Source organism: Colletotrichum siamense, assembly GCF_013390195.1.
Source record: "Colletotrichum siamense strain Cg363 chromosome Unknown KSG_Cg363_contig10, whole genome shotgun sequence".
Taxonomy (NCBI): domain Eukaryota; kingdom Fungi; phylum Ascomycota; class Sordariomycetes; order Glomerellales; family Glomerellaceae; genus Colletotrichum; species Colletotrichum siamense.
Window position 1 is genome coordinate 3,882,760 of NW_023501023.1, and position 25,249 is coordinate 3,908,008.

The 25,249-nt window shown below is 52.2% G+C and overlaps 11 protein-coding genes across 11 annotated transcripts; 4 read left to right on the forward strand and 7 right to left on the reverse strand.

Moving 5' to 3' along the window:
• Positions 1-209: 209 nt before the first annotated feature.
• UBC6 (Ubiquitin-conjugating enzyme E2 6) lies at positions 210-1,113 on the reverse strand (the record flags this gene model as incomplete). Its single annotated transcript, XM_036646799.1, has 3 exons — positions 210-894; positions 944-1,023; positions 1,084-1,113. 3 exons carry the CDS (start codon positions 1,111-1,113, stop codon positions 210-212), a joined length of 795 nt encoding a protein of 264 aa, XP_036487933.1.
• An 824-nt stretch (positions 1,114-1,937) lies between these two features.
• Positions 1,938-3,539, forward strand: CGCS363_v014951 (SAM50-like protein; the record flags this gene model as incomplete). Its single annotated transcript, XM_036646800.1, has 2 exons — positions 1,938-2,079; positions 2,125-3,539. The coding sequence occupies 2 exons, from the start codon at positions 1,938-1,940 to the stop codon at positions 3,537-3,539; spliced, it is 1,557 nt and encodes a 518-aa protein (XP_036487932.1).
• A 282-nt stretch (positions 3,540-3,821) lies between these two features.
• CGCS363_v014952 (uncharacterized protein) lies at positions 3,822-4,659 on the reverse strand (the record flags this gene model as incomplete). The annotated part of the gene is made up of 2 exons (XM_036646801.1): positions 3,822-4,336; positions 4,383-4,659. 2 exons carry the CDS (start codon positions 4,657-4,659, stop codon positions 3,822-3,824), a joined length of 792 nt encoding a protein of 263 aa, XP_036488557.1.
• Positions 4,660-7,210: 2,551 nt separating this feature from the next.
• On the reverse strand, positions 7,211-9,084 carry pnbA-1 (Para-nitrobenzyl esterase; the record flags this gene model as incomplete). The annotated part of the gene is made up of 5 exons (XM_036646802.1): positions 7,211-7,282; positions 7,337-8,280; positions 8,354-8,588; positions 8,655-8,817; positions 8,873-9,084. The coding sequence occupies 5 exons, from the start codon at positions 9,082-9,084 to the stop codon at positions 7,211-7,213; spliced, it is 1,626 nt and encodes a 541-aa protein (XP_036487934.1).
• A 1,220-nt stretch (positions 9,085-10,304) lies between these two features.
• On the forward strand, positions 10,305-11,836 carry CGCS363_v014954 (uncharacterized protein; the record flags this gene model as incomplete). The annotated part of the gene is made up of 8 exons (XM_036646803.1): positions 10,305-10,328; positions 10,420-10,638; positions 10,708-10,924; positions 10,986-11,036; positions 11,097-11,120; positions 11,171-11,278; positions 11,339-11,437; positions 11,496-11,836. The coding sequence occupies 8 exons, from the start codon at positions 10,305-10,307 to the stop codon at positions 11,834-11,836; spliced, it is 1,083 nt and encodes a 360-aa protein (XP_036487935.1).
• Positions 11,837-12,223: 387 nt separating this feature from the next.
• On the reverse strand, positions 12,224-13,426 carry CGCS363_v014955 (uncharacterized protein; the record flags this gene model as incomplete). Its single annotated transcript, XM_036646804.1, has 1 exon — positions 12,224-13,426. The coding sequence occupies one exon, from the start codon at positions 13,424-13,426 to the stop codon at positions 12,224-12,226; it is 1,203 nt and encodes a 400-aa protein (XP_036487999.1).
• Positions 13,427-14,182: 756 nt separating this feature from the next.
• Bco2 (Beta,beta-carotene 9',10'-oxygenase) lies at positions 14,183-16,189 on the reverse strand (the record flags this gene model as incomplete). Its single annotated transcript, XM_036646805.1, has 6 exons — positions 14,183-14,900; positions 14,962-15,071; positions 15,132-15,446; positions 15,501-15,641; positions 15,694-15,961; positions 16,023-16,189. 6 exons carry the CDS (start codon positions 16,187-16,189, stop codon positions 14,183-14,185), a joined length of 1,719 nt encoding a protein of 572 aa, XP_036488019.1.
• Positions 16,190-16,715: 526 nt separating this feature from the next.
• On the forward strand, positions 16,716-18,323 carry CGCS363_v014957 (putative MFS-type transporter; the record flags this gene model as incomplete). Its single annotated transcript, XM_036646806.1, has 3 exons — positions 16,716-16,754; positions 16,831-17,010; positions 17,073-18,323. 3 exons carry the CDS (start codon positions 16,716-16,718, stop codon positions 18,321-18,323), a joined length of 1,470 nt encoding a protein of 489 aa, XP_036488913.1.
• Positions 18,324-18,712: 389 nt separating this feature from the next.
• nagI (Gentisate 1,2-dioxygenase) lies at positions 18,713-19,849 on the reverse strand (the record flags this gene model as incomplete). Its single annotated transcript, XM_036646807.1, has 3 exons — positions 18,713-19,023; positions 19,088-19,522; positions 19,582-19,849. 3 exons carry the CDS (start codon positions 19,847-19,849, stop codon positions 18,713-18,715), a joined length of 1,014 nt encoding a protein of 337 aa, XP_036487930.1.
• Positions 19,850-21,386: 1,537 nt separating this feature from the next.
• CGCS363_v014959 (putative transcriptional regulatory protein) lies at positions 21,387-23,084 on the forward strand (the record flags this gene model as incomplete). The annotated part of the gene is made up of 6 exons (XM_036646808.1): positions 21,387-21,528; positions 21,590-21,782; positions 21,838-21,990; positions 22,055-22,533; positions 22,582-22,803; positions 22,858-23,084. 6 exons carry the CDS (start codon positions 21,387-21,389, stop codon positions 23,082-23,084), a joined length of 1,416 nt encoding a protein of 471 aa, XP_036488612.1.
• A 319-nt stretch (positions 23,085-23,403) lies between these two features.
• Positions 23,404-25,198, reverse strand: OpS4-5 (FAD-dependent monooxygenase OpS4; the record flags this gene model as incomplete). Its single annotated transcript, XM_036646809.1, has 5 exons — positions 23,404-23,911; positions 23,969-24,133; positions 24,195-24,351; positions 24,426-24,780; positions 24,839-25,198. The coding sequence occupies 5 exons, from the start codon at positions 25,196-25,198 to the stop codon at positions 23,404-23,406; spliced, it is 1,545 nt and encodes a 514-aa protein (XP_036488599.1).
• Positions 25,199-25,249: the final 51 nt, after the last annotated feature.

The window sequence follows — 25,249 nt, forward strand, 5'->3', positions numbered from 1 at the left end:
TAGTAAGACTCTTTGTGTTTGTGTGTATCACTCTGGTCCGTCACCGGTGTCCATCGCCGGTGTCGTCGTCGGTGTCCGTCGCCGGAAAAAGCCCAAAAACGCCATGCTCAGCCGTGTCATTCCATGCGCACTGTATTTATTATCCATCGGCGACGTCAGGCCGACCCTGCTTGATTTTCTGTGTTGAACGATGCGAAGCCATCTAGTACTCAGCTATCGCTACCCAGCACTCGGGCCAGGAGGACGTAGAAGAAAATGAGACCGCCGGCGACGAGGAGCTTATTTTGGTTGAGCCAGCCGCGGCCGGCGTCACGCTGCTGGACGACGGCATCGACGACAGCCTGGGCCTGGTGGCCGCTGCCAGCTCCAATGCCGAGCTGGGGCCCGCACGAGGCCCCTGCTGGGCCGCCGATCTTGTTCCCTGTCGCGAAGTCGATCTTATTCTCCTTCATCCAGTCCCAGTTCGCCTTGTCGACTTCAGGCCATTCGCCGCGGAATTTAGCGCCGCCATCGCCGGCCTTGACGTTGCCTTTTTGTGTATTGGACTTGGTGTGGGAACCACCGCCGGTAGAGTTCCACCATTTTGTACGCAACGCCAGCATCTTGCGTTCAGCCTCAGTGCTCGAAACGGAACCCGTAGTCATCTCTTCGCTCGTCATGAAAGAAAGCAGGCCGATAAGGATGGTGGAGACTTCCCACGCGGGGTTGAAGGATTTGGGATGGAAGTCGGAGATGGAGAGGCAAAGTCGTGTGGATGGTTGGAATCGGCCGGATGGGGTGTGCATTCGGATCGCTGGGGGCGCGAAGGGGTAGTTTGGAGGGAACACGAGAGTTCCCCAGTACTGGCCGCCATGGTACGGTGTGTTCTCAGGGCCGGTGATGATGTAGTGCCACCTAGTAGCCGGTCAGCAGGAGTCTGTGAGACTGGCATGAAAGAGCATACTCAAGGATATTTGAGTCGGAGGGATGGGCCTCGATGTATGGCGGAGGGTTCTCGGAGATGGTCTTGTACTCGCGCGTCAACTGCAGGGCGGCTGTCAGTGCTGCAACAATGTGGTGAGGGGAGTGAAAGGGAAGGCATACACGCTTCTGTGCGGCTCTGCTGGCTGCCATGGCTAAAGGATGTGCGCAATGGAATCCTAGTGATCCGGTTTGGGGGCGAGCGAGAGGACTATCGAGATGAAGATGACGGACCACGACGTAATCAGGGACGGACGCCTCAAAGGCCTGGCGGGCGGTCTCTGGATAGGAAGACCAGCGGGCGAAAAAGAATGTGGGAAAATAAAATGTACAGACTGAAGAATAGAAGAGAAGTTGAGTAGCCGCGCAGCTGAGCCTGTGGGAGAGGTCTGCTGGGCTTTGCGGTTGGGCTGGAGCTGGATGGAAATGGAAGCGGGTGGTTGAAGGACGGAGGATCGGAAACACTCAGCAGCGGACAGTGGACAGTGGACAAGTTGGGGAATGCGGCGAGGCTGTGACAGGCACAGGCGCATGCGGTACGTACCTACCTTGGCTGCACCTGTGTAAGCAGCGGAATTTCAAGGTTTCCATGGCGGAGAAGCGGCGCGGTGACTTCGGCCTCCAGCTGGCAACGCCCCACTCATTATGTCACCGCGCAGTGTGCACGCGAGTGCCTCAGCCACAGAATTTCCACCAACAGCCTGGGTCCAAGCGTCTACCTGTGTGGCTGAGAGACGTGGCTTGAGCTCCAAGGTGTGGCGCGACCTCTGCGACCCGCCACAAGCCACATGAGCCAATCAGACAGCCCCCTGTCGCGTGTTCCCGGCCCGCGTTCACAGTTGGTGCAGGTCCAGTCCCTTCCAGGTCCTTTCAATTGGGCCCGGCGCCCGTGCTCCGCCGTTGCATCTCGAATTTCAACCCGAAGCCTGCCGATTGTCCCTCCAGCCCACCTTACATCGTCACCACAGCCCGCTACGATGGCGTCCAACCCGACCGACAAGCTCAAGGCCGGGCCTGACGCTCTCCGCAAGGAGGCCGAGTCCTCCCCCGCCTTCGAGAATCTGCAGGAGGAGGCCAAGATTAGGAGATTCCAGGCTTTGGCAAGGACTGACCCGGCCCGTTATGCTGCCAATCGCCCGTGCTAATGCGCATCCCAGCTTGCAGAGCAGAACTCCCAGCCCATGACCATCAACCGTCTCCAGGTTCACGGCGCTTCCAACACCCGACGCGGCTTCCTCGACCCCATCTTCGAGCCCCTCCTGACCGCCGAGGCCAACAGCTCCTCGACCCTCGGCGAAGTCGCAGCCCGCCTGGGTGATGCCAAGGGCAAGCTCGAGAGACTGGGCATCTTCCACCCTGATCCCAAAGTTCACATCAACGGATCCGACCCCGCCGACCCTTCCTCCACCCCTACCGACGTCGACGTCGACATTGTTGTCAAGGAGCTCTCCCGATACAAGATCAATGCCGGCACCGATGTAGGAAACAGCGAAGGCTCCGTCTACACCTCCGTGCTCTGGCGCAACATCTTTGGCGGCGCCGAGCAGCTCACTGTCAATGCGAGTGCTGGAAACAAGACTCGGTCCGCTTACAGCGCGAACCTGAGTGCTCCTGTCAACAGCAACCCCGACACCAGGATTTCTCTGGAGGCACTGGCATCTACCACAGACAAGGCATGGGCTGCCCACCAAGAGGCTGTCAAGGGAGGCAACCTCCGCTTCTCCTGGCTTTCTGGCAAGAGTGTGCACTCGCTCGAGTACTCTGGTGTCTGGCGTCAGGTTACTGGCCTTGGTGACAACGCGAGCCCCTCCGTCCGCGCCGACGCCGGCGACTCCGTTAAGAGCTCCATCAAGCATACATACTCGCGCGATGAGAGAGACAATGCGCAACTGCCTCAAAGTGGCTACCTGCTTAAGTCCGTCTTCGAGCTTGCCGGTGTTGGTCCTCTCGCCGGAGACGTTGCCTTCTCCAAGAGCGAGTGCGAGATCGGTGGCGCCGTCCCCATCCCTCTTCCCGGCATCAAGGGCCGTTCCGGTATCTCCATCGGAGGAGGCCTCCGCTTCGGCATGCTCTACCCTCTTCCTCTCGGTTTCGCCTCCGAAGGAAAGGCCCAGCCCAGCCGCATCAACGACAGGTTCCAGCTCGGCGGCCCTACCGACGTCCGCGGGTTCCACTTTGGTGGCCTCGGTCCCCACGATGGCTCGAACGCTGTCGGCGGAGACCTCTTTGCTGCCGGAAGCGTGAACATGCTCTTCCCCCTGCCCTACAAGGGCGCTGACTCTGCTCTTCGCTTCCAGGTCTTCGCCAACAGTGGCAGGCTCGTGGCGTTGAAGAACAAGACCAAGGGCGACGGTGAGAAGAAGGCCGCTGGCCTCAGCACCCGAAGCGTCGCGGGTAGCATGTACAATGCCCTCAACGACCTAACCACGGGCTTGCCGTCGACCGCCGTGGGTGTCGGTCTGGTCTATGCCCATCCTGTTGCTCGATTCGAACTGAACTTCAGCTTGCCTATGGTGCTCCGTAAGGGCGAGCAAGGCACCAAGGGCCTTCAGGTTGGCGTCGGTATCAACTTCTTGTGATGCAAGACGACGAGGGCGGGTGTGGACATGGACGAGGCTATGGCTGACGGGGCGAGAGGGGCTGGTGAAGGACGAATAGAGGAAGAAAAGTAAATACCATAGACACTCTCGAAAATCAATGCTTCAAAGTTCAAAGTTCAAGGATGTTGTCTAATCCTCCATTTTATGTACATATAGAAGCCTTGTCTTCATTGTTTTTCTCGCCAAGTTACTCGGGATTGGCGGCACCAAGTCATGTACTTTACTCATGGCTCCTATCTAGACCTGCCATCATACCGTCCACTACTGCGGAAGCTCATGCCGGACCGTCGGGTCCGGAGGAAGTTCCGTTGTCGGCTGCTGCCCATATCCAGGCTGGGGTGCCTGCACGAAACCTCCTGGGTATTCATGCTTAGCCCATACCGGCGCGGGCGATGGTTGGGAACCTCCGACAGTCGTCGCTCCGTCATTCAACCCCGCGGCTCTCGACTTCTTCTTCTCTCGCAGAAGCAAAATCGTTAGCGCCACAACCGCAATAGCAAGCGGAACTCCCACGCCAACCCCGATTCCTGCTGCAGCTCCTGTTGATATTCCACTGCTGGCCTCCGAAGTCGTAGAGCACACCGCGATGGAGGTACCGCTGGGCCCGGTGCTTGTCGCCGCCGCGATTCCGAGATCGGATTCCAACGCCGTGTTGATCAACATCCTCCCTCTAGGACTCGGCATCGTGAAATTTGCTTTGTCGCAATCATTTCGTCCGCGACATGTCCAGATGGCGTCCTGGTAGCAGTAGTTGACACCGGTATATCCTCGCGGTGCTACATGAGTTAGGCTCAGAATCATCATCATGAACAGGAAACTTACCAGTGTGGCGGCAAATCTTGGGGCATCCGGCCGCTCGAAAGTTCTTGTCTGTGCAGGAGTTCCGGTACATCGTCCACGCGTTCGGTTCGAGACAGAGGCCGTTATCGAGGCAGTAGTGGTTGGACTTGCGACAGCACGCGACCACGGCATTGTCTCCGATTCTGGGGCATTCAATGCCGCCCTGGTCAACCGAGCCATCTGGGAAGTAGCAAGTTTCGCCAGTGGCTGATGCCACCAACGTCAGAAGCGCGACAAGTCTGAGGGCGGACCGGTGCATATTCACAATGAAGAGGGATGGGCCGCTGTGTGATGCTGACGTAGCGAAGTATCGGAAATCGGTTTTTTAAATGCCATGTCGCAAAACCCGGCCACTGCGGTTAGGCTGACTTGCCGACTGTGTCTCACTCTTCGTATTTCATCGACTTATGTGTTGCCCGATTAGGAAATAGGAAGTCGTCAAACTATCTTCAGCTCTTGTACAAGGTTTGAGTCTTGGCCCTGCAGATTTGTCTCACTGGCTCGTCACTTCCAGTGGCAGCAACCACTCATCTCTTAAAATCGAGTTTCCTGCGCCTTGGTTGCTTACATTGAAATTGATTCGCCCCCCGCCAAGCCCGCCGTTGCAGCCCAATGTGGTTTGACAGGTCGATACGATGCATGGATTTCGGCGACGTAGCGCAAAGAACCTCGCATCAATCCTGACCGATATGATGGGTTGGGAAGCGAAACCGTCTTTCAAGCCTCGCCCTTCGTCTTCCCGCCTGTGAAATGGTTTGGAAGCTTGCAACAATATTTGCTGCTCTAGCTCTATTCCCATGCTCGCTTCTCAGGTGCATCCGTCGCTAACTCCTACTATTTCGCCTACAAAAGGCCAGCATCCGTGGTGTTTGCTGGACGTCGGTCAATTACTATGTCCGACCCATTGCGCAACTCAACATTTTCGCATGTCCATAGTTTGATTCGATGAGCATACCTGAGAAGCCAGTTGCGACTCAAGATTAGCGACAAGAATGTTTTCTTTTTCAAGTCAATTGGCTGGTATATTGCGATGCACTATCGCGTACATCCGTCCAAACTCATTATGCGGCATCTGGTAGCTTTAGATTTTACGCGTGCAAGAACCTTGATACATTGTGAATGCACTCGACTTCATGGAAAGGCCATTTGTCAGTCAGTAATTTCCTTTCAAGCCAGAATGCTGTGATGTAAATCTCCTGTAGCCTTCTTCGAGCCTCACTTATTGAGGAAGCTCATGTCTCACGGTGAACTCCAGCGGCAACTCCGCTGTTTGTTGTTCACCCGTTCCAGAGAGATGGCTTTCCCGCCACGGGGCTGGCGAAGTCGTAGCCGACTGGTTTGGTTTGGGAGAAGTGACTTCTGATGTCGAATGTGCTGAAATAAGGTTGACAGCTTTCGTCCTTTTTTTCTGACGTAGAAGCAATATCCCCAGGACTCCAGCGACGATTGCAAGAGGAATTCCTACCCCGGCCCCAATACCAACCGCTGCCCCGACAGATATGCCGCTCTCAGGTACGCCGCTCTCAGGAATGCCGCTTTGGAGGCCAAGTTGCGACTTCTGAGCGCTGTTGGGCATGATGGTTCCCATATTTGAAATTGAGAAATTGCTCGTTTTACACGGGATTTGGATATTACACCTCCATTGATCCAGGCTATATCCACAGTTGTTGACACCGCTAAGGTTGTCAAGAGCTGTTCAAACTTTGTTAGCTGTTGGAATAATGAGCAAGCGCGAATTGTTGACAACTTGGCCACCATGACCATGATTGCTTACTTGAAGCTTCTTGTCCATTGCTACTTGTATTGAAGCAAAACCTCGGGCAACCGGACGCTTGAAACTTGGCATCCGTACAGGAGTGTCGATACAAGGTCCAATAATTAGGCTCGAGGCACAAGCCATTGCTCAAGCAATAGTGACCATACATGCAGCATGCTTTGGCAGCATTGTCTCCCACGACAGGACACGGTATACCGTTAGCAGCGTGTTTTGTGCTCGGAAAATAACATGGTTCGTGGTCTCCACTTAACACTAAAGTGCTAAGCAGAATAGCTGTGAGTGTGAAAACTTCAATCTTTCGTCGCATAATGCCGAGTTTTGAGGAAGAAAGATGAGGAAAGACCAGAGTCGGGTACCACAGGTCAGTGACTCATTTTTATAAGATCATGTACATCCGGCTGACTGGTCTCGGCTGCTTTCGTCTTATGTCTCCTTGCTTTCTAATTGGCAAACTTGTGTTATTATTGCATTCTATGCGCTTTCAAACTCGTGCTAATTTCTTGTCGCCCATATAGACCCTTCCGGCGCTGTCTCAAACTCACGCGCCTGATTCGCACGACGGACGAAAACATGGAAGTGAATGCGCCACTGGGATCCGGGCGAGCTGACGGGCTTAATTAAGACAATATCTGGCCTTTGCAGCCTCACGGGACACGCACGCCCAATTTGACGGCGAGACTCTTGGTTTATCTTGGCTTCATTCCAACTCGCCTCCTGATCCCGTTCTCTCATTCCCCTGACGTAATGACTGCTGCCGAATGCTGATACACTGGCCTCAGATATCATGCGGCGGCTGCTGTTTCTTTTGAGGCTCAGTTGCGGTGGCAAAATCAAGACGTGGCGAGGTGGCTGGACAAACGGTCAGGAGGCTTGAGTCCCGCGCCAAACAGAGGAAATGGTCACACTGGACACGTGCGGTGAAAGTTCAAGTTGACGTCTAGGGAAATTACGATGCCAACACATAGGTATGACAACATTTTGTCGCGAAGATAGTACCGATTACAGGAGTCAAGCAGATACTTTATGAGACGTATCACAACAGCTTATTGACAATATCGCTCACTGACTGAATGATAGGGTACTTCGGGAAGGAGGGCTTGTAAACCTGACATCTTGTTAGGAAAAGATCAGTAAACATCTGTTTTCGGAGAAAACTCACAGTTTGGCAGCGCTGGTTGAACTCGTCTGTAGAACCATCAATGCGGGACAGCTCATCATCGGGGACGCCAAGCTTGACGAGGGCTCCGGACTCGGGTGCAACCTTGTCCCACCCAGGACCGGCAGCGGGGTTCTTGATCCATTCCACAAACCACCCGTGGATGGAGTCAGCCAGTGCCTGTTGGGCCTCGGTGACGTTAGACAGAGCCTCAAAACACTCATTGCCGCCATGGAAGAAGGGGACTTCGGTGCCATGAGTGGGAGCAGTGCCAGGAACTCCGACGATATTGTCATAGGCGCCGAAGAAGCGGTAGACCCAGGTGTTCTGCGCGGCACTGCGGAGGTCCTGGAGGTAGTCTACGGCGCAGTTGAAGCGAGCGTCGCCGTACTGGGCACCACTACGGAGGGACTCGGTTCCATAGGCTGAAGCGTTGTAGGCCTCGATTAGAACGGCATCCTCAATGTGTGCACTGTCCGCGTCGAAGGTGTTGATCCAGGAGCTGAAGTTCGTGTTTTCGGCGCCGTAAACGAGACTGAAGATGGTACCTTCGCCATTGGAGGTCCCAGTCAGGAGCGGCACGTGAGCAGCATACTTGCCAGCGGCAAAGCGAGCAGCATAGTCGGAATGACGGGTGATGTTGTCTATGACAGGAGTGAACCAAGTGTTGAAGGTCGAGTTGAAGTTGGTAGTCTGGAAGGCGTAGACGTCGACATCGCGAAGGCAATCGATCTGGCCGTCGCCGCCAGCAGGGCATCCGACCTCGGTAGCAACGGCGTCAAGGGCCTCGTTGACGGGTGCGTAGGCAGGACCGGACATGGCGTTGGCGCTCATCTGCACAGCTCCCTTGAGCCAAGAGTCCGGGTGGTTCCATAGGTAGTGATCGACCTGGACTGAGCCAGAGGAATGGCCACCGAAGACGATGTGGTCGGGGTTTCCTCCGAATGCTGGTCTGGCGTTAAACTCGTGTCACTTTGATCGGCATTGGCCACTCATGTGAGATCTTAGATGCTTGCTTACCCCGGATATTCTCGTGGATCCAATCAAGGGCTTTCTCGACGTCCAGGATGCTAAAGTTTTGGGACTCTTCAGGGTTGGCATCCTTCAACTCCGCAGAGTGTGGAGAGGCGAAGATGCTCTCGCGAGTGTTGAAGTTGACGTAAACAACTCCATTGCGAGCGAAGTTGGTTCCCTGGATCTGAGGATTGCTGTTGGAGCCGGTCACCATAGCACCGCCGTACATGTAGACAAATACCTGCGCGCATTATCGTTCAGTCTTGAAAACTGGTGACTAAACCTGTGGGTTCTAGATCCAACTTACGGGCAGGTCATTTCCGTTCGGAGGAGACCAGATGTTCAAGTTGAGACAATCCTCACCCTGCTGGCTGAATGTAGTACCGGAGATGGCCTGAGGGCATGTTGGGCCGTATGACGTCGCATCGAAGGTCGCGTTTGACCGCAGAACATTCTGAGGCGCTCTCCATCTTTGAAAGTTTCGTTAGTCCAGCTGAAAGTCGAAAATCGCAATGATCGACATACCTATTCTCCCCACCTGTCGTCGCCGCAAAGGGGATGCCCAAAAACACCGCATTGCGAGAATCATCACGAAAGCCCTTGATCCTTCCCTGAGGAAGAACGACGCTTGTGGGCCTGGTGATGTTGGCACATGCAGCCACCGCCACGTGAGGGAAGACAGAGGCCACCGCCAGGACCAAGCTTGCGCCGGTTGTCAAGACATTGACGAGTCCCATGATGCACTCACTTTGTTGACGACGATCGGTGAGGTGCGTGCGGAAGGTGGGAGGACAACCAGGTAGTCCAAGCTGTTGAGGACGTCCATGCAGTTCATATGAATAACGAGCGATGCTCTTTTCCCTTTTGATGAGACCCCTACGAAGACGGATGTGGGCAGACAGATGGCGATGGTTTGCTGAAGTGGAGAGGGAACCACAGAACGCCAGGGGTTCAACCCCATGTCAACTCCGCCCATAGGGGGCTCTTTGTGCTGACATTTGCGCTATCGAGAACGAAAAGGTCGCCTTCTCCGGAAATCTCATTTAATGTTGGGCTGGGCAGGCTGGGATCAGGGTCGTTTTCTTGAGCTTCATCCGAAGAAAGCCCACGCATCTCACCGGCGAAGCTCCACAGCCGGCTCTGTCGGCGTTAATCCCGCGCGCGGTTCGATGTTGAAGAATTCCAAGATCCTGATTCCCATGTGCAAAACACGTTGGTAGACCTTGTCAACTCCCACGTTGCAGAGCGCCGCTCCCCTGACGCTCTCAACCAGCCAGCCCTAGCGGCTCCAGGCTGTCTCCATCGGCAGAGGGACTTGAGAAATCAATAATGCCGCGAAGCATGCAGAGTCCATGGCCCCATGTTGACTCCCTGTTGGATCCCCTGCCTCGGCGGCGGAACAAGCGGGACCGGCGAACTTCAGCCTACGCTACTGTTGGCACTAATTCTTGAACATCACGAGAATCCTGATATGGTCACTCCACGTCTCTCGGCCTCATTGGATCCGATTGACTGGAACCAATGGTTCATGCGCTGGCGATTTCTGGGACCTGATTGCCCGTCAACATTTGCCAGATGGGCCACGAGGCTCGCAACAGTTGCTTATCCCACAGGCTACGTCGGAATTCCCGCTTCTCGCGCCAAGTCCGGAGGAGATGTGCAGATTTGACAGATATTGTTTCGCCCACGAGGGCAACACCTTGCCTAGCGCTGTGTGGTGCGCCACATCCCTACATGAGGTGATTGACAGGTGCAGAAAATGCACAAGCCATGGATCGTCGCACCATGGCTAAGCTGAATTGAAAATAAGCGTGATGCATAAGGGGGGCCTCTGAACAGCCCCGTGGCCCAGCTACTTGGTCGTGGATCGAGCAATAAGACCTGAGGGGCATCCACCGCCCTTCCTCTTCTGTCTTGTGTGCACAAGTTGACGTGAGGACCGGTCATCTTGCTCGTCATGGCCGAAGGTCTTGGCCAAGTGGTAGGTGCAATTCACGTGTTGGGCATCATTTTTTGAAGCTCAAGTTGCGAGACTTTTCCCGCTCTCTGGTACTGACAGTTTGATTACTCAGATCTCCTGGTACATCTGTACTGTAGCGGCAACACTTTTCCTAGTCCTCAGGCTGTGGGTCCGAATTCGGAGGTTCAAGGCTCTAGGCATCGACGATGGCCTCCTGATATTGTCGACATGTTGTCTCATCGGGGACTTGATCATTCAGCAGCACATGTGGAATCTTGGTATGGCTGAGATTCCAAAAGCCACGAGAGAGGAGTTTATTCAGATTATGCAGGTAAGACTCCCGCAACCGGCTGGCGCGACCGAAGGCTTAGAAGGTGAACTGACGAGACGTCACACAAAGATGATCGTTCCTGGATCGATCCTCTACGTGACCTCTCTCTGGGCCATCAAAGTCGCACTTGTAATCTTCTACAAAAGAATTGCAGCACCAGCATCGAGACTTCAGATTGTATACAACGTTGCGATTGGCCTGCTCTTGGCGTCTTGGGCAACCATCTTCTTCCACATCATTTTCCAGTGTTACCCGCACGACAAGAGATGGTCAATGGATCCTAATTGTGAGTTAACAATCAATGGGCACAATCAGACCGAGGAACTTGAGATACTGACATCCTGCAGACCAATGCGATCCGAAGGACGCTGAGATCAACTACTGGTTGACGATTCTGCGTGAGAACCCCTCCAACTGATCGTCCTGACGACGCTTGGACTGTGCTAACCCCTCCGCAGTAAACATCGGTTCCGATGTTGCCAGTAAGTCAAGAACATCATATTGCTACTTTTCCCCTTCTGACAAAATCCAGCAATCAGCTTGCCAATTTCAATGGTTCTCAAGCTGCAGATGAAGTTGAAGCAGAAGCTTGGCGTCGCCGCCATCTTCGCACTCGGATTCTTCGTCATCATTGCCAGCAGTAAGTTGCATTGCCTCGACGTCATGCCCTGGCAATTTGATTTCAATCTAACAATCGCAGTTATCCGAGCATTTTACTCCAAGAAAATGGAGACAATGTTGACTTGCACTGTGTCTATGATCGAGACAGCTGTTGCGATCATTGCCGCATCCCTTCCAGGTACGCCGACCCTTAACCCATCATCTGATCATCAGCGTACTAACAGATTTCTGTAAAGCATTGCGAACACTGTTTCTCGGGCACACCTCGACTCGCGGGACCACATCAAACTACCGCTACGGGAACTACGAACTCTCATCGGCCGCAATCGGCACCAGGCGAACCCATCACAGCCGCCTCACAACCACCGTAGTTGGCGGAACACAGATCAGAGACAATGACTCGGACGAGGAACTGTTCAAGGAGGCCGGTCGGTTGAGTGCTTCTGGACGAGGAGCCTCTGTCACACCGACATCGGATAATCCAGGCGTTATCTCTGTCAGCACGACATTCCAGGTGCATCATGGGGCCAACGAAGAGGGCGCAATGTCCAAGGAGAGACTCGAACACTACCCTTAGGGAGACCGAGATCTTTTTCTGCATTGACCCTTTATATGCAACCCACCTTCACGCTCTAACGTACCATTATGCTTTGCACGCGTCACTTCCAAATACCCCTCGCCTCTTCGAACAAATACCCCACACGTACTTAGTACTCCACAACGTCACCTAATACACACCGCATGATACTGCATCTTGTTTACGCATGGAAAAAGATGTCCAAAAAAACTCAATTGCATGATATCAAATAGTGTCGTTAATTCTTTCGTCGTAAGGCTGATCATAGATCACCGGCAACCTCTCTCTTATGTCCATATCCTCGAGGCCAATTTGGTCCCTTCTATTTTCATGACTTCTTCATTCCGCTTGCAATTGCCTCGTTATCTCTGTGGCAACTACCATCCATCAACGTACTGATCGCCAAGCGATAGCTGCTTCAAAGGTTGGCAGATCATCGCCAGACACCTCGAAGTCCTTTCCATCCTGCTCCTGCACGGAGATCTGAAGTGGCACGGATAGATTGATCTTCGTACCCGACGCAGCTGCACTGACACACAAGTGCAAAACGTATGTTCGGGCCACGAAGCAACTGTAAAAAGTCGGGAGGAACACTTTGTGGGTGGTTGGGAGTGCGACCGGGATCTCTAGACTTCCTGCCCACAAAGAGGACTGTCCGCCAGTATCAACATGCTGCCATTTGACTTCTACACCAGTCGTTGGCAGTTTGGTTGAAGTGATGTACTTCAACTCCTGCTTGACGCCGGTGGAGTCTCTTGCCTCGCCAAGTTCTGGGAGGGTCTTGATGGGGGCTCCGCTAAACCAGCTGATCGCCTCGAGCCTGATTTGACCAAGACTGATGTCTGGAGGTGTTGCACATGTCGAGTTCGATTTGAAAGCAAGGTGCATTGTCGCCGAAGTCGGAGAAAGTTGCTGTCCAGCGATGTTTAAGATTGCTGGTGCCAGCTGAACCATAGTCGCTGTGACCTGGTCCCTTTGTGTCGACAGCAGGCTCTTCCGAGTGTACTTAGTCTTACTCAGGCAGTATCGGGTATCTTGCTCAGTGATGCTTAAAGGCGGATCTTCCGGGAACGAGGGGAACACTTTGATGGGCTGGCTGATCTCGGTTGCGTGACCTGGCTCAGACGCACGCTTCTGTAACACACGACCCACGATAGAGTATCCGACTCTAGCCATTACAGGGGACATGTCGTCTTTTTCCCAGTCACCCATGGTCGGTGGCAGCCGCATGTGGAGATGTTGAATGTGTCCGGACTCCGAGAGGGTATGGGCGTGACAAGCGTCACTGGATAGGGCGCGAGGGATTGTGAATTCAAACGGAATATGGTAGGTCTGCCCAGCACGAAAGTTTCGCCCTGAAGGGTATGAGTCCTCGTGAATAGGCATATCCAGCCTCAGGAAATCGTTATCGATGATCTTGTGAGCAGGTAGCATATCGATCCGAGTGTGGGAAGTGCCAAGGAGGGCGATTTGGATGCAATCGAATGGTGTATCCCTTTGGGTGCAAACTGATAGTGTTCCAGAGACCTTGGAGTTGCACGTGTAAATCTTGGACGTGTAGTGGTCGTCGATGCTGATGCTCAGCGCCATCTTGGGCATGTGCATAATGCGACGTGAATCGTGGCCCAGGATAGAAACGGAAGGGATTGAAACAGGACGAATGCACTTGAAGATACAAGAGGAACTGTCAGTCTTTGTTGTTGTTGATATCATTCTCAAAAACTGAAGCTGAAAAGAGTTGGTGGAAAGTTGTGATGAAAACGAAAGAACTGCAAGTTTTGGCGAAGAGGGGCGACAACACATGTTTTATACCACAAAACCGCTCAAATTCATGCCAGCATTTGTCGTTGCAATCAGGCAATGACTCGACTGATTGGGCTAACGAAAGTTTTCAAATCTTTCGGTGCGCGGGCGGCATTGGAACTTTGTCATTTCAACTCGGCTATACTCAACGTACACGGAAGTGGATGGAGCGCCGGACTCGACTTGAGACCTCCGGGACCCACTCTCTCGGGACGGCTTAACGTACACGGACGGGCCCCGCTTCCGATCATCCAAGGCGGCCAAGCGCGCCCTTTTGTCGATGCCCTGACCCCCGCACCAGTCGATATTAGGGGGAAAGTACGTAATTGAAATCCGAAATTGCGGCAAAGGAGAAATTCCGTCCGCTGTTGCACGTGCCCGGGAAGTTTGCCTCAGTTGAGTTGCTTGGTGCGACCTCACGTAAACGGTAATTCTGCCGATGTGGCCAATCAGATGACATGGATTCTTCCCAAAAGACAGCTCCGGGTCACTTCTCGTTGGGTTTCAAAGACTAACTGGATTGAAGAGCATGGCAGCTTTCATCTAATAACCAAAATCGCCTTCAACGAATGACCCATGGGGACCCAGAGCATACACTTGAGGCATGTCTGCCCTTGCAACCTCCTCGAAGGTCTGTCCATCAAGACCAATAAGAATGCTGTGAGTTCCTTCCCGGTCGATGACAATAGTAAGAACTATGCCGTCATCCTCGTCCGTTGCGCCAGGTCTTTGCACGAAGACTGGCTCACAAGGGCAACTCTCTCCGTTGTCTGGCTGCCATCGCTTGAACGTTCCAGTTTTCCAGTCGGACTTTGCTAAGCTCCCGAAAAACGCTGCTTGGACAACCTTTAGCCCGTTCCCGAGTCGGCCAATTGGCACAGCTGTCCCCGGAGAGGGGCCGCCATTGCCAGCAGTGCAATAGACGTAGCGATAATTAGGGTCCATTGAGGCAACCTTGGCAATCCGCGGAAGCTCGCATGCCATTCCTGGTATTGACGCAGCGACTGTTACACGGCCGATGCGAGACGGATCGGCGTTGTCCACGCCGGCCATCTCGTACCGGACGAGAGTGCCGTCCTGAAAAGGCCGTGCTGGATCCACAATGTTGCTCAAACTGTACTCGCTGTACGATGGATAAGTTTCTTCGTAACTGCAAAGGTCGATATGAATATTGACGGCGCCGGTTTGACGATCAACGTAGTCGTATCCATTAACCGAATGGAAAAACATGAAGCCATCCTTTTGCGCATAAGTCGCGACGCTTTGGAACACAGTGTCAGTCAAAATTCAATGACGGTTGAGCTTCTACAGAGGGCACTTACTGCCTGCCGTCATTCTTATTCAAAACAAAAAATTGGGTTGGAGTGTTAGGCTCGAATTGGAGCATGTCTGACATTGGCTTCGTCGTATCGCTGACATCCATTTGAACCGGCTATAATTTGGAGCTAAGCAAACAACTTTCGCAGAAAGTCATAGTTGATAGATCACTTACATTCCTGATGAAAACCACATACTTGTCTGTCATCGCCAGAGAATGAATGTAACACGGCTTGCATGGGAGTGGCGTTTTCCAGAAAAGGGACGCAGGTTTTGATGCAATATTCAATGCAAAGACTGACATGATACCCTTCTCAGGGTCAATCAAATAATTGAAAGTTAGACCCCGGATGCGATCTTTGGGTGGATGAGAGCAAATGCCGTAGCCAGACAGTTCTGGGTCGATTTGTGCATATGTGAGCATCCGCTTTGGCTCGAGGGTTCGCGCATCGCAGACTTGAAGGAGGTTGAAATCCGTCTGGACCAGGACCTGGATTGGTGCACTCTGTTAGCCATGTTTAGTTATGAGTAACCGTGACCATACCTCTTCGGTCGCTGGGTCCTTTGCCTCGGGCCCTTTGGAGTGTGGATTGTCGTCCGGTGGAAGGTGCATCCCACGGCGAGGAACAACGTTTACATTTATCTCATCAGGCTCCATATACCCATTTGGAAGATAGAGAGATTGCTTCAAAATGTGTTAGCATGTGAGTGACTTGAGGGAATACCATTCTACTGACTTGAGCTCCAAGCAGTGCCGAACACGGATCTTGCGTGTACTTAAGAGGCGCGTTTGGATTGAGACCGAAGACGTTGGTGGAAAGATAGCCATCTCGTTTGGCCCTCCTCACAACCCCCTCGGAAGTGTATCGGCTTGTATAGTGAACATTCCCATCCAGCATCCGAAACTTGTGAAGCATACCGAGGCCGTCAAAGAAATGCTGGATAATAGCTCTGGGCTTTGAGCCATCTTCAGATAACGGGACAGTAAACCGTCCTGGCCCGATTCTGTATTCACGTCAGCAAAACTCTTTGTCTTTCTTCTTCTTCAACCTTCGCATAGACTGACCGAACAAATGTGCCCTTCAGCCATGGCGGCCATATGCCCGCAGTAGTGCACTCAGTCTCCGTAGTTGTTTCGGGGACATCACGAAGGTATGGAGGCAAGTACTTGAGATCCTCTTCGGGAAGGAAGTACTGATTGTAACCTGGACTGGGTTTCTGACTGACGACCATGGTTTAGATCTCCTGTGACTCGAAATTACTGCAGCGTAGCCAAGATTCGCTCCTTGAAACCTGCAGGATATTGATAACGGTGGATCCACGATGCAGCCGTCTTGCGCACCTAGGGCCGTCAATAAATGACATAGCCAACGGGATGCCCGGTCGAATGCATTACAACCCCGCGTCTCCGCAGTTCCCCATACTCCGAGCCCGATTACGATCTGCCGCGCGCTGCAGAGTGGGCACGGGCCGGCGCGTGTGCGGGGTGACATCCGGGGTTTGGAGCTTCTCCCCGAGCACTACTTCAGACTTTATCTCCCCGATAGCTACCTCGAGGCCAATAGTACGTATCCTATTGGAAACTGTATTGTTGGTAGAGTGATAGGTGATTGTAAATACGATGGTTTACGATGTCGTTAAACAAGGCGTCACGCAGTTGTTGATAACCTAGTCTTTGAGAGACTATGCAAAATTAGAGGTCGGCTTGCTCGCTGTCTTGAATCGCAAAATCGCTCTCAATCTTCAAAGGCTGAGCAAAATGTCGTCTGATATTCCCATAACTAGCTCCTCGGTGATGGTAGGTTTTCTTCTTTGTAACTCATCGCGCCGGACCTCTGCTTGAACTATGAAAACTAACTTAGAATCGTACGCAGCATTGGCCATTGTCATGGAGAATCTGGATTCTCCTCAACGTCAGCTTTTACAACCTTCTGGGGAATGCATTTGCGGCTGGGGTGTCTCCCTTGTTCTCCCTGATTATCCAAGAGCTTCATTGTACCTCTGAAGAAGCATCGCAACTGTCAACCTACGTACTCCTGACCCTTGGTTTGTCGGTAAGTTCCATGCAGCATAATCATACAGAGAAGACACAGAGACTAACGGAGCCCGTCATTAGAATATACTCGCACTCCCGGCCGCCTCATTGATCGGCAAACGCTACACGATCCTGATATCCTTACTATTCTTCCTCGCCTTCTGCCTATGGGGTGCTGAGGCACCGACATTCAACTCTCTCAGAGCTTCAAGGATTTTAGGCGGTCTAGCTGGTGGCCTCGTCGAGGCTCTAGGCCCAAGCATCGTTGCGGAAACCTTCCCAGAAAGCCAATTAGCCAGTGCCATGGTGGTCTACGTTGGACTCCTGGCCGCTGGTTCGAGCTTGGGACCAATTGTCGCTGGAGTTGTGGCCGAGGGAGTGAATGACTGGAGATGGTACTTCCGCATTCTCGCGGCCCTCATTTTCGTCACACTCCTAGGATCGCTCCTAATGCTTCCGGAAACACGGATCGACGATCAAACACCCATTGAGGTCTCAACCGACAATGAGGACAATCTCAAGCGCTTAGGTTCCAACTTGAAGTGTACGGAAGTCGAAGAAGCTCGTCAGAGAACCGGGAATGAGCTCCTGTCGACCAAAAGACAATGGTGGCTCAGATCCTTTACTGGCGCCTATGTCGACATGAACTGGAAACTCGCAATGACTAGTTTTGTTCAGCCAGTGCAGCTTCTTGTGGCCCCGCAGGTTCTGATCACCACCCTGGTCTTCGGGTTCACGATCGGCTGGACTGTTCTCGTTTCCATCCTCGTGGCCGTTGTCTACGCACAGCCACCCATGCTCTGGACAGCTCGTCCCGTAGGCCTCCTTAGCGTTGGAACTCTACTTGGTCTCCTGATAGGACTTCCAATCGGCGGTGCTCTAGCGGACTTCTTGTATGGGAAGGCAGCCAGGAAAAACAAGCACATGCCGAACCCGGCCTCTAGACTGCCGGCTGTTGTCATTGGTGGAATCATCAGCCCTGCTGGGTGCATTGTGATCGGTTACGGCTTGAACTCTCCAGAGAATTGGATTTCAGTGAGTGTCGGCTGGGGAATGTTGGCTACGGGGTTGACATGCTCGGCCAATGTTTTGCTGACGTATGCTGTTGACACCATGCCTTCTCGGGCCAGTCACATTGGAGTTCTGGTGAACTTGATCAAGAACTGTGTCGGTTTCGGTGTGTCTTATGCCGCCATCACTTGGATGGAGCGAATGGGCCCTATGAAGCAATTTGGCATTATGGCAGGTGTTCTGTGGGCGCTTTATCTGCTGGTCATCCTCGTCTACTTTTTCAGCGAAGTCATCATTCGTAGGACTGCTAGTCTCGCTTGATCTGTTCCCTTGGAACATTGAGGTCGAGAGTGTAGGGAGCGGCTTGAGTGTGTTGACAACAGTGTTGTAGACATTGAGAGTAGATACGGTTTGCATGGAGTTTTGATAGTTTGCTTTTCATAATGAAAAAGAAAAATGAATCAAAAAAAAGTTGAAAATGTACAGAAAAGGGTGGAGGGGGATGGTTCAACATTCAAACCCTTCGATATTTAATGCCTTGTGAATCATGAGTATGGGACGAGATTGTTTAGAAACCATGCCACTCTTTCAACTCTACTGGCAGTTTTGTTGTAATTGGTCAAATCTTTTTTCATTTCAAGCAGCTCTATTTACACAGAATTCTGCTGCCGGTTCACTCTCTAACACAGACAGCCATTATGGTCGGTCGCTCAAGCAGACACCAAGCTCTCTACATCCATGTCGGCGGAACGATAGAAACCTAAGCTCTTGAGCATGGGCGAATCATCAAACCGGTACAAGTAAACCGGCTCTTGCAGTCCCTGGTCGGCGAAATGCTGGTAGGGATACCATGAAGGAATACAAAAAGTGTCCCCCTTTTTCCACTGGAAAACTTGATCGCCGATGCGGCTGTGTCCAGAACCCTCAACAACGTGATAGACTGAAGACGCAGTCTCTTGAACCAGCGGTGATTTCGCACCGGGTGCAATGCGGGCGGCTTTCCCTCCTAGGATCTTGCTCACTAACACGGCGTAAGTAAACAAGTCGGGTTCAAAAATTTGAGGCTAGAGGAAAACTTAACGCACCTTCAGACCCGTCGGCATGCAAGTATCTACTTGTAGCAAAGTCGCCGCCATCAGAGTCGAGCACAGCTTTCATTCGGCTCCATGGGAATACAATGGGCGATTGGGAGGTGTCGACATTATCGGCGGGATAACGGGGGGCCGAGAAATGCTCAACAAAGTGAACCGGGAAATGGGTGAAGTTGGGCAAATCAAGACCATCGAGCCAAATCATTGGTCCCGATCCATCCTTTCCATGGTCGTGCCAGTTCCACGTGGGGGTCAAAATGACGTCCCCACGATTCATCTGGATACGCTTACCATGAACAGCAGTAAAGCCGCCCTGGCCCTCAATGATGAATCGCATTGCGAAGGCGGTATGGCGATGGGCTTTTGCTGTCTCATTGGGCATGACTAGCTGCAGCCCAGCGTAGATTGTATCAGTCGTGAAGGGTGCATCTCGTGTGCGAGTCAGCTGCGCCCGACAGAGCGAATAGAGCGAATCTCGGCTCTCTTACCTCGAGATGGGTTCACAAGCATCAAAACCCTGCGCTCGGCTTGGTGCTCATTCACAAGTTGTCCGGCTTGCAAAAGAGTTGGGCGAATTTCTGAGTATTTCCAAAGGAATGGTGTGCATCTTGGGTTTGGCAGAGGTGGATTCAATCTTGACATCTGAAGCCACAGCGGCTTTGTGTGGCTGGCTTCAGCTGCCTGCAGCATCTTGGCCGTCTCATCCTCGGCTGGCTTGGGCTGCGTGTAAGTCTCGGTTGCTGTTGTAGAAGACATAATTGCGATCTGATTGCGCGTGCGTGGTCTGTTGGCAAATGAGGCGATTGCGGACTGGTTCTTTAACCTTCGACGAAGATTATCACAGAGTCACAACGTGCCATAATATGAACGTCGATCAAGAATGCCTTTCTCCTCGCTGTTGCTGCAGTCGCCAGATGCGATTTGTCCCAAGCTTTCCGACGCTGGTAACAAGTGAAACTCCAGGGTATCCGGGGACATTAGTCTATCTCCGGCGAAAATGGCTGGCAGCTCTAAGCACTGACGCCCAAAGCTCCGCTAAACGTCTCGAGCCACCTCACAAACTGTGGCTTAGGTGGACACAAGCTTTGGCGATCCCTAACTCCCCGCCCACAACGTCTTCCCCTTCCGGGGATATCGACATCTTTCTCTCTAAATCCCCGCCTCTATCGTGTCCGTAGCTATGCAGCGAAGAAGATTCTGCAGGCAGAAAGGCAGCAGATACAGCCGATGGAGAACCTCACCCCTCCAGTCGCAAACGTCCGGAAGCGGAAGCGAATTCCGATCGCCTGCAGTGCTTGTCGGGCCCGCAAGTCACGGGTAAGTCACCTGCCCTAATCGATCAACGGAGATGATTCTCGGCGCTGGCCTATAATGGTCTTTCTAGGGGTCCCTAGCAGCTAATATGGAATCTGTGTGTGAAAGTGCGACGGTGCGAGACCGTCGTGTTCGGCATGTGTTGAACAAGCCATCGACTGTGTCTATGCTGTGAATTCTGGGCCAAGCAACGCTCTGGTTCCCAAACAGTATGTCTCACTAAGGAACCCCGTGTGAAGAATGGAATGACCAATCTGCAATCTAGATACCTCGAGCAAGTCGAAAACCGACTAGCAGATGTCGAAGAGGAAATTGGCCGGCTGAAACGACTCGTACCCAACGCGATCCCCAATGGAAAACAACATGTGATTCATTCCCGTAGCACCTCGTCGCGTCGCGACCATCCATCTGAAAGCCCTTACGGGGAAGACTCTCTTCACGTCGAAGACGGAAGTTTGCCCGGTATATCCCCAGATGCCACAGATGGGGTGGGCACTATTGAGTTCGGCAATGAAGAGACATGGGCCTATTTTGGTATGATGCTGTCATTAATAACACGCTGTTTTCGTGACCTTGTCAGTTCCCCATTTACTGACCTTATTGTATCATAGGCCCCTCATCCAACATTGCTTTCACTCGAATCATCCGTCGGACTTTGAGCCACTTGCTTCACAATGCGCAGAAAAGTCAACAACCCGGGGTTGTCTCGCCTGATCGAGATGCACAGCAACATATTCTTGCTGTTTCCAGATCAGAATCCCCCATAGACGATTCTTACGACTATAGGAAACTAGAGACACCCGCAGAAGCGAGTCGTCTTCCACCCGAGCCAGAACTAACACGTCTCATCCGCCAGTTCTTCTCCGACACTGGACTTCTGTTTCCTTATGTCCACGAAGACAGCTTTTGGAAAAACTACACACAGTTCCGAGCGACAGGGTTGAAGAATGCTAGACATTCGTGGCTTTCATTATTAAACATGATTCTTGCTATGGCGACAAGCACAGCTAATGCAGACGGACTCGGGCTGAACGATAGACAAGCCATCTCAGAGGTCTATTACAGGCGTGCTAAGGTGCTCTCGATGAGTCAGATGGGCGCCACAGCCAATGTCGAAGCAGGTATGATGCCACTCTTGCCCTAGTTGACCGAGGCATGGACCATCACTGACTGCTTGCTCAGTTCAAGTTATGCTTTTGATGTCCCAATATCTGCAGGGTAGCCAACGGTCTATCCAAACATGGGCCATTCATGGGATTGCAGTCAAGGCCGCAATGGAACTGGGGCTCCACTCCCAGCTTGCTCTTCAGAGATTCGATCCATTGGAAAGAGAAATAAGAATCCGTACATGGTATGGGTGTGTTGCGCTCGATAGGTTTGTTTTCTTGATTCAACGATGCTGCTATCGACTCTCTCTCATGCTGCAATAGGACATTGAGCTTAACGTTCGGAAGGCCGCCGATCGTTCCACAAATCTACATTCGCACACCTCAGCCGAGTCACTTTATCCCATATCCAGACAACTCCAAGATTCTTCGATGGTCTCAAAATGAAAACAGCACTCTCTTTTGGAACGGATCTTTGTACGCCATTGCTGCTGACTATATCTCTGTCAAAAGTTGATTTGGTGGCTGACCAGTTCCACAGGACTTTGTATGGTGTTACGGCATCGGTTATTGATGAACTTTACGAGAGCAACCTTGGCTCTAGCGTGACACCAATTCCGCCGGCGAATATCGTGTCGACCGTGATCCACACTGGACAGAAACTAGCTGCCTGGCAAGCATCACTTCCAACGTCCATGCGGCTTGTTGAACCTTCAGAGATATGTGACTCAGCGGAAAGTCCAATATCACTCAAATTCCGAGTTATCCTGACTCTTCGGTACCACAACCTGCACATATTGTCTCATAGGCCCATCTTGGATCGCTGCCTGCAGGCTCTTGACGGAACTCCGCAGACAGATCAAGAGACGGCAACTCTTCAACAAGGATGGTACCTTAGTAAGGACGCATGTCTTCAGTCTGCGGAAAGCATCGTCCGCCTTGTTGAAGCTTGCAAGTCCTCAAGTGACAAGCAGCCAACCATTTCCTATCTTGGGGCTTGGTGGTTCAGTCTTTACTTCAGTACGTACTTCCTCCCTGACCAAGAATCCACCTAATGCTCTCTTGTAGCCTTCAACGCGGCGTTGACGATTGTTGCCATTAAAATGATCGAGGAAAGATCTTCGCCGTCACCGTTTGATCGAAGCTACTCCAACGCCACTGAGCGCCTCGACGAGGTGCTGAAGGATGCGGTCAATTGCATAGCACGCCTAGACAAGCAAAACCAAATGGTCGAAAAGTGTGCCAAGTTCACCGCGACCTTGATCTTCCTTGTACAAAGCCTCTCAGCAGGTAGGATCTATCAAAAGTATCGGGTAGATTCGGATCCAGCTAACAACCAATTAGTTCCGGCGAGAGACAATGGCATAGTCCCGGATGCGCCAATCCAGGTGATCCCTCCCACTGGGGAAGTGCTTCCGGTCAATGTTTCAACAAATAATGGCATGGACGAAGCCTTTGCGGATTTAATGAACTTTCTCCCACCAAATTTCAATGACTTCTCTGCGTCTAGTGGGCCGTTTGCAATGTCTGAGCTGATGGATGACTTTGCAACTGGGGATCTTTTCTGGTAGTTTAGTTGCGAATGCCACAGAACCTCCCGATCCTTCGGCCGAATTCTAGAGACTGAGGACTGGTTGCTTCCCGAATTCTTTGCGTGCATTCGATGTATCAAATTTGGGGAACTATGGAAACTTGGGATGAATCAGCAAAAAGGGACTACATCTACTTTCTCTATGCCATAACGTAGAATTATCAACATCGCCTCTTCGTGGTGACCACCGCAGATCACACTGATTATATATACGTCGAACATTCTTCAATAAGCATAGGTAACCATGTAGGAACCTTCTATGATAGCAATTCCACAACGCTTGTTCTAATTTAATGCCCCTAATCACTCGAGCACTCAGACGTTCGAGTCATCTCCCGTCGCCACTGCTCTTCCATGATGACCTCGGCATCGTATCCGTATGCCCATGACTGCGTTAGCGGATCGGACCACTGATTTGGACTGCTAGCAAATCTTCTTCCTTCAACTTCAGGCTGCATCGCCGCATCTCGAGCTCGTTGTTCAGGTCCATCCTTGAAATGCCACAAAAAGGCATTCACCATGCTTGCCTCCTGCATCATGGAAGTCCGCCGTTTTCTTTCCTGCTGGAATACCTGCAAAGCAAGTCCAAGTTGATCCTGGCTTGTGATGTTGCTGAGCGCTACAGCCAAGGCAGCACCATCTTCGACTGCCATCGCGGCGCCCTGTGACATGTATGGAAGCATGGCATGGGCGGCATCGCCGAGAATGACCATCCGAGAGGACTCCGCAACCCAGTTATGGAGGGGGTCACCTGCCATCAGAGGCCACTTAATTGTTTGGTCAATGAGCTCAATGATTTTGGTGAGTCTATCGGATAATTGTCAGTCCTGTTGATCGTAGATAAAAGAGAGCACCAGCACTTACTGATTGTCCCAGCCTTGAAACTCGGCCCGCATCTCCTTGAGCACATCGGCCTGGCCTTTTTGCTGCCATGTCGAAGGGTCTCGACAGTCCCTATGAGAAAGCACCATATTGAATGACTCTCCAGCGGCGATTGTGTAGGTCATGACGTGGCGATCCTCTCCGATCCTGTATCTCATTGTCAGCGACATAGAAATGACGCAGTTTGTCTATCGAACCGTTGACATACCACACGTGGAGACCCGGCTTTTCCAAAAGCCATGAGATTTCGGGAATCTTTCGCATTTTACTGACATCGACCGTGGCTCTGTATACAGCAAAGCCAGTGTACTTAGGTCCATGTCCCTCGCCATACGGTACGAGATCCCTAGCAACAGATTTGACTCCTATTCAAGCGTCGTTTTGTCAGTGTAAGTGTTGAATGGCGTGAATATGGTAAATGAATGACCAAGACACTCACCGTCAGCTGCAATGATGATGTCTGCAGAGACGACTTCACCGTTGCACAACGTAGCAGTTGGTGCCAGAGGATTGTAGTTGGCAACCCTGCTGTCTAGGCGTACGGTGACTCCAAGGTCCAGCGCCCGCTTGTACAGTGCAGAGTGAAGATGGGCTCGGTGCGCTACGTAATACGGAGCGCCACAGAGCTCTACAAAGGTTTGGGACAGGTCGGTAAACCCAATGCGCTCGCCGTTCTCCCATCGTCGAAAAGAGATTCCGTCTGGTCGAACCGCCTGCTCGGCCATGACATCCATGACTCCCCATCGCTGAAGAAGTTTACTCGAGTTAGGTGGAATCTGGATGCCAGCGCCGACCTATTCCGAGTTATTAGATGTTCCATCTTTGAGGGATTCGCTTGTCTTTTATTCTTACCTCTGAGAGAAGCGTAGCCTGCTCCAAAACAGTCACTTTGTGTCCCTTTCTAGCAAGAGCAACTGCGGTTGCCAGACCACCAAGCCCAGCACCCACAATAAGAGCATCTAGAGGAACGATAGCCTGAGCCACATCACCGACAACGCCCGCCTCGGTTTCCAGCGTTCGGAGAAACTTAAGGCAGTTGGATGGGTACGATGGTGCGGTTGGTATGTGGCAGTTGCTCGAGCCTTTGACAGGGGCACGAGTCGCGTTACCGTTTGCATGGTCTTTCAAGGAAAGCGACTCAGGTGTTGAGCCCAGCGACTTCAACGACGTCGTCTTCGGAGGCACTGTCTGTAGCTCTGTTACAGAAGGCATTTTGCAATGAACAGTAGTCGGCGTTGAATGTCCGTTGGCGACAGGATTGCT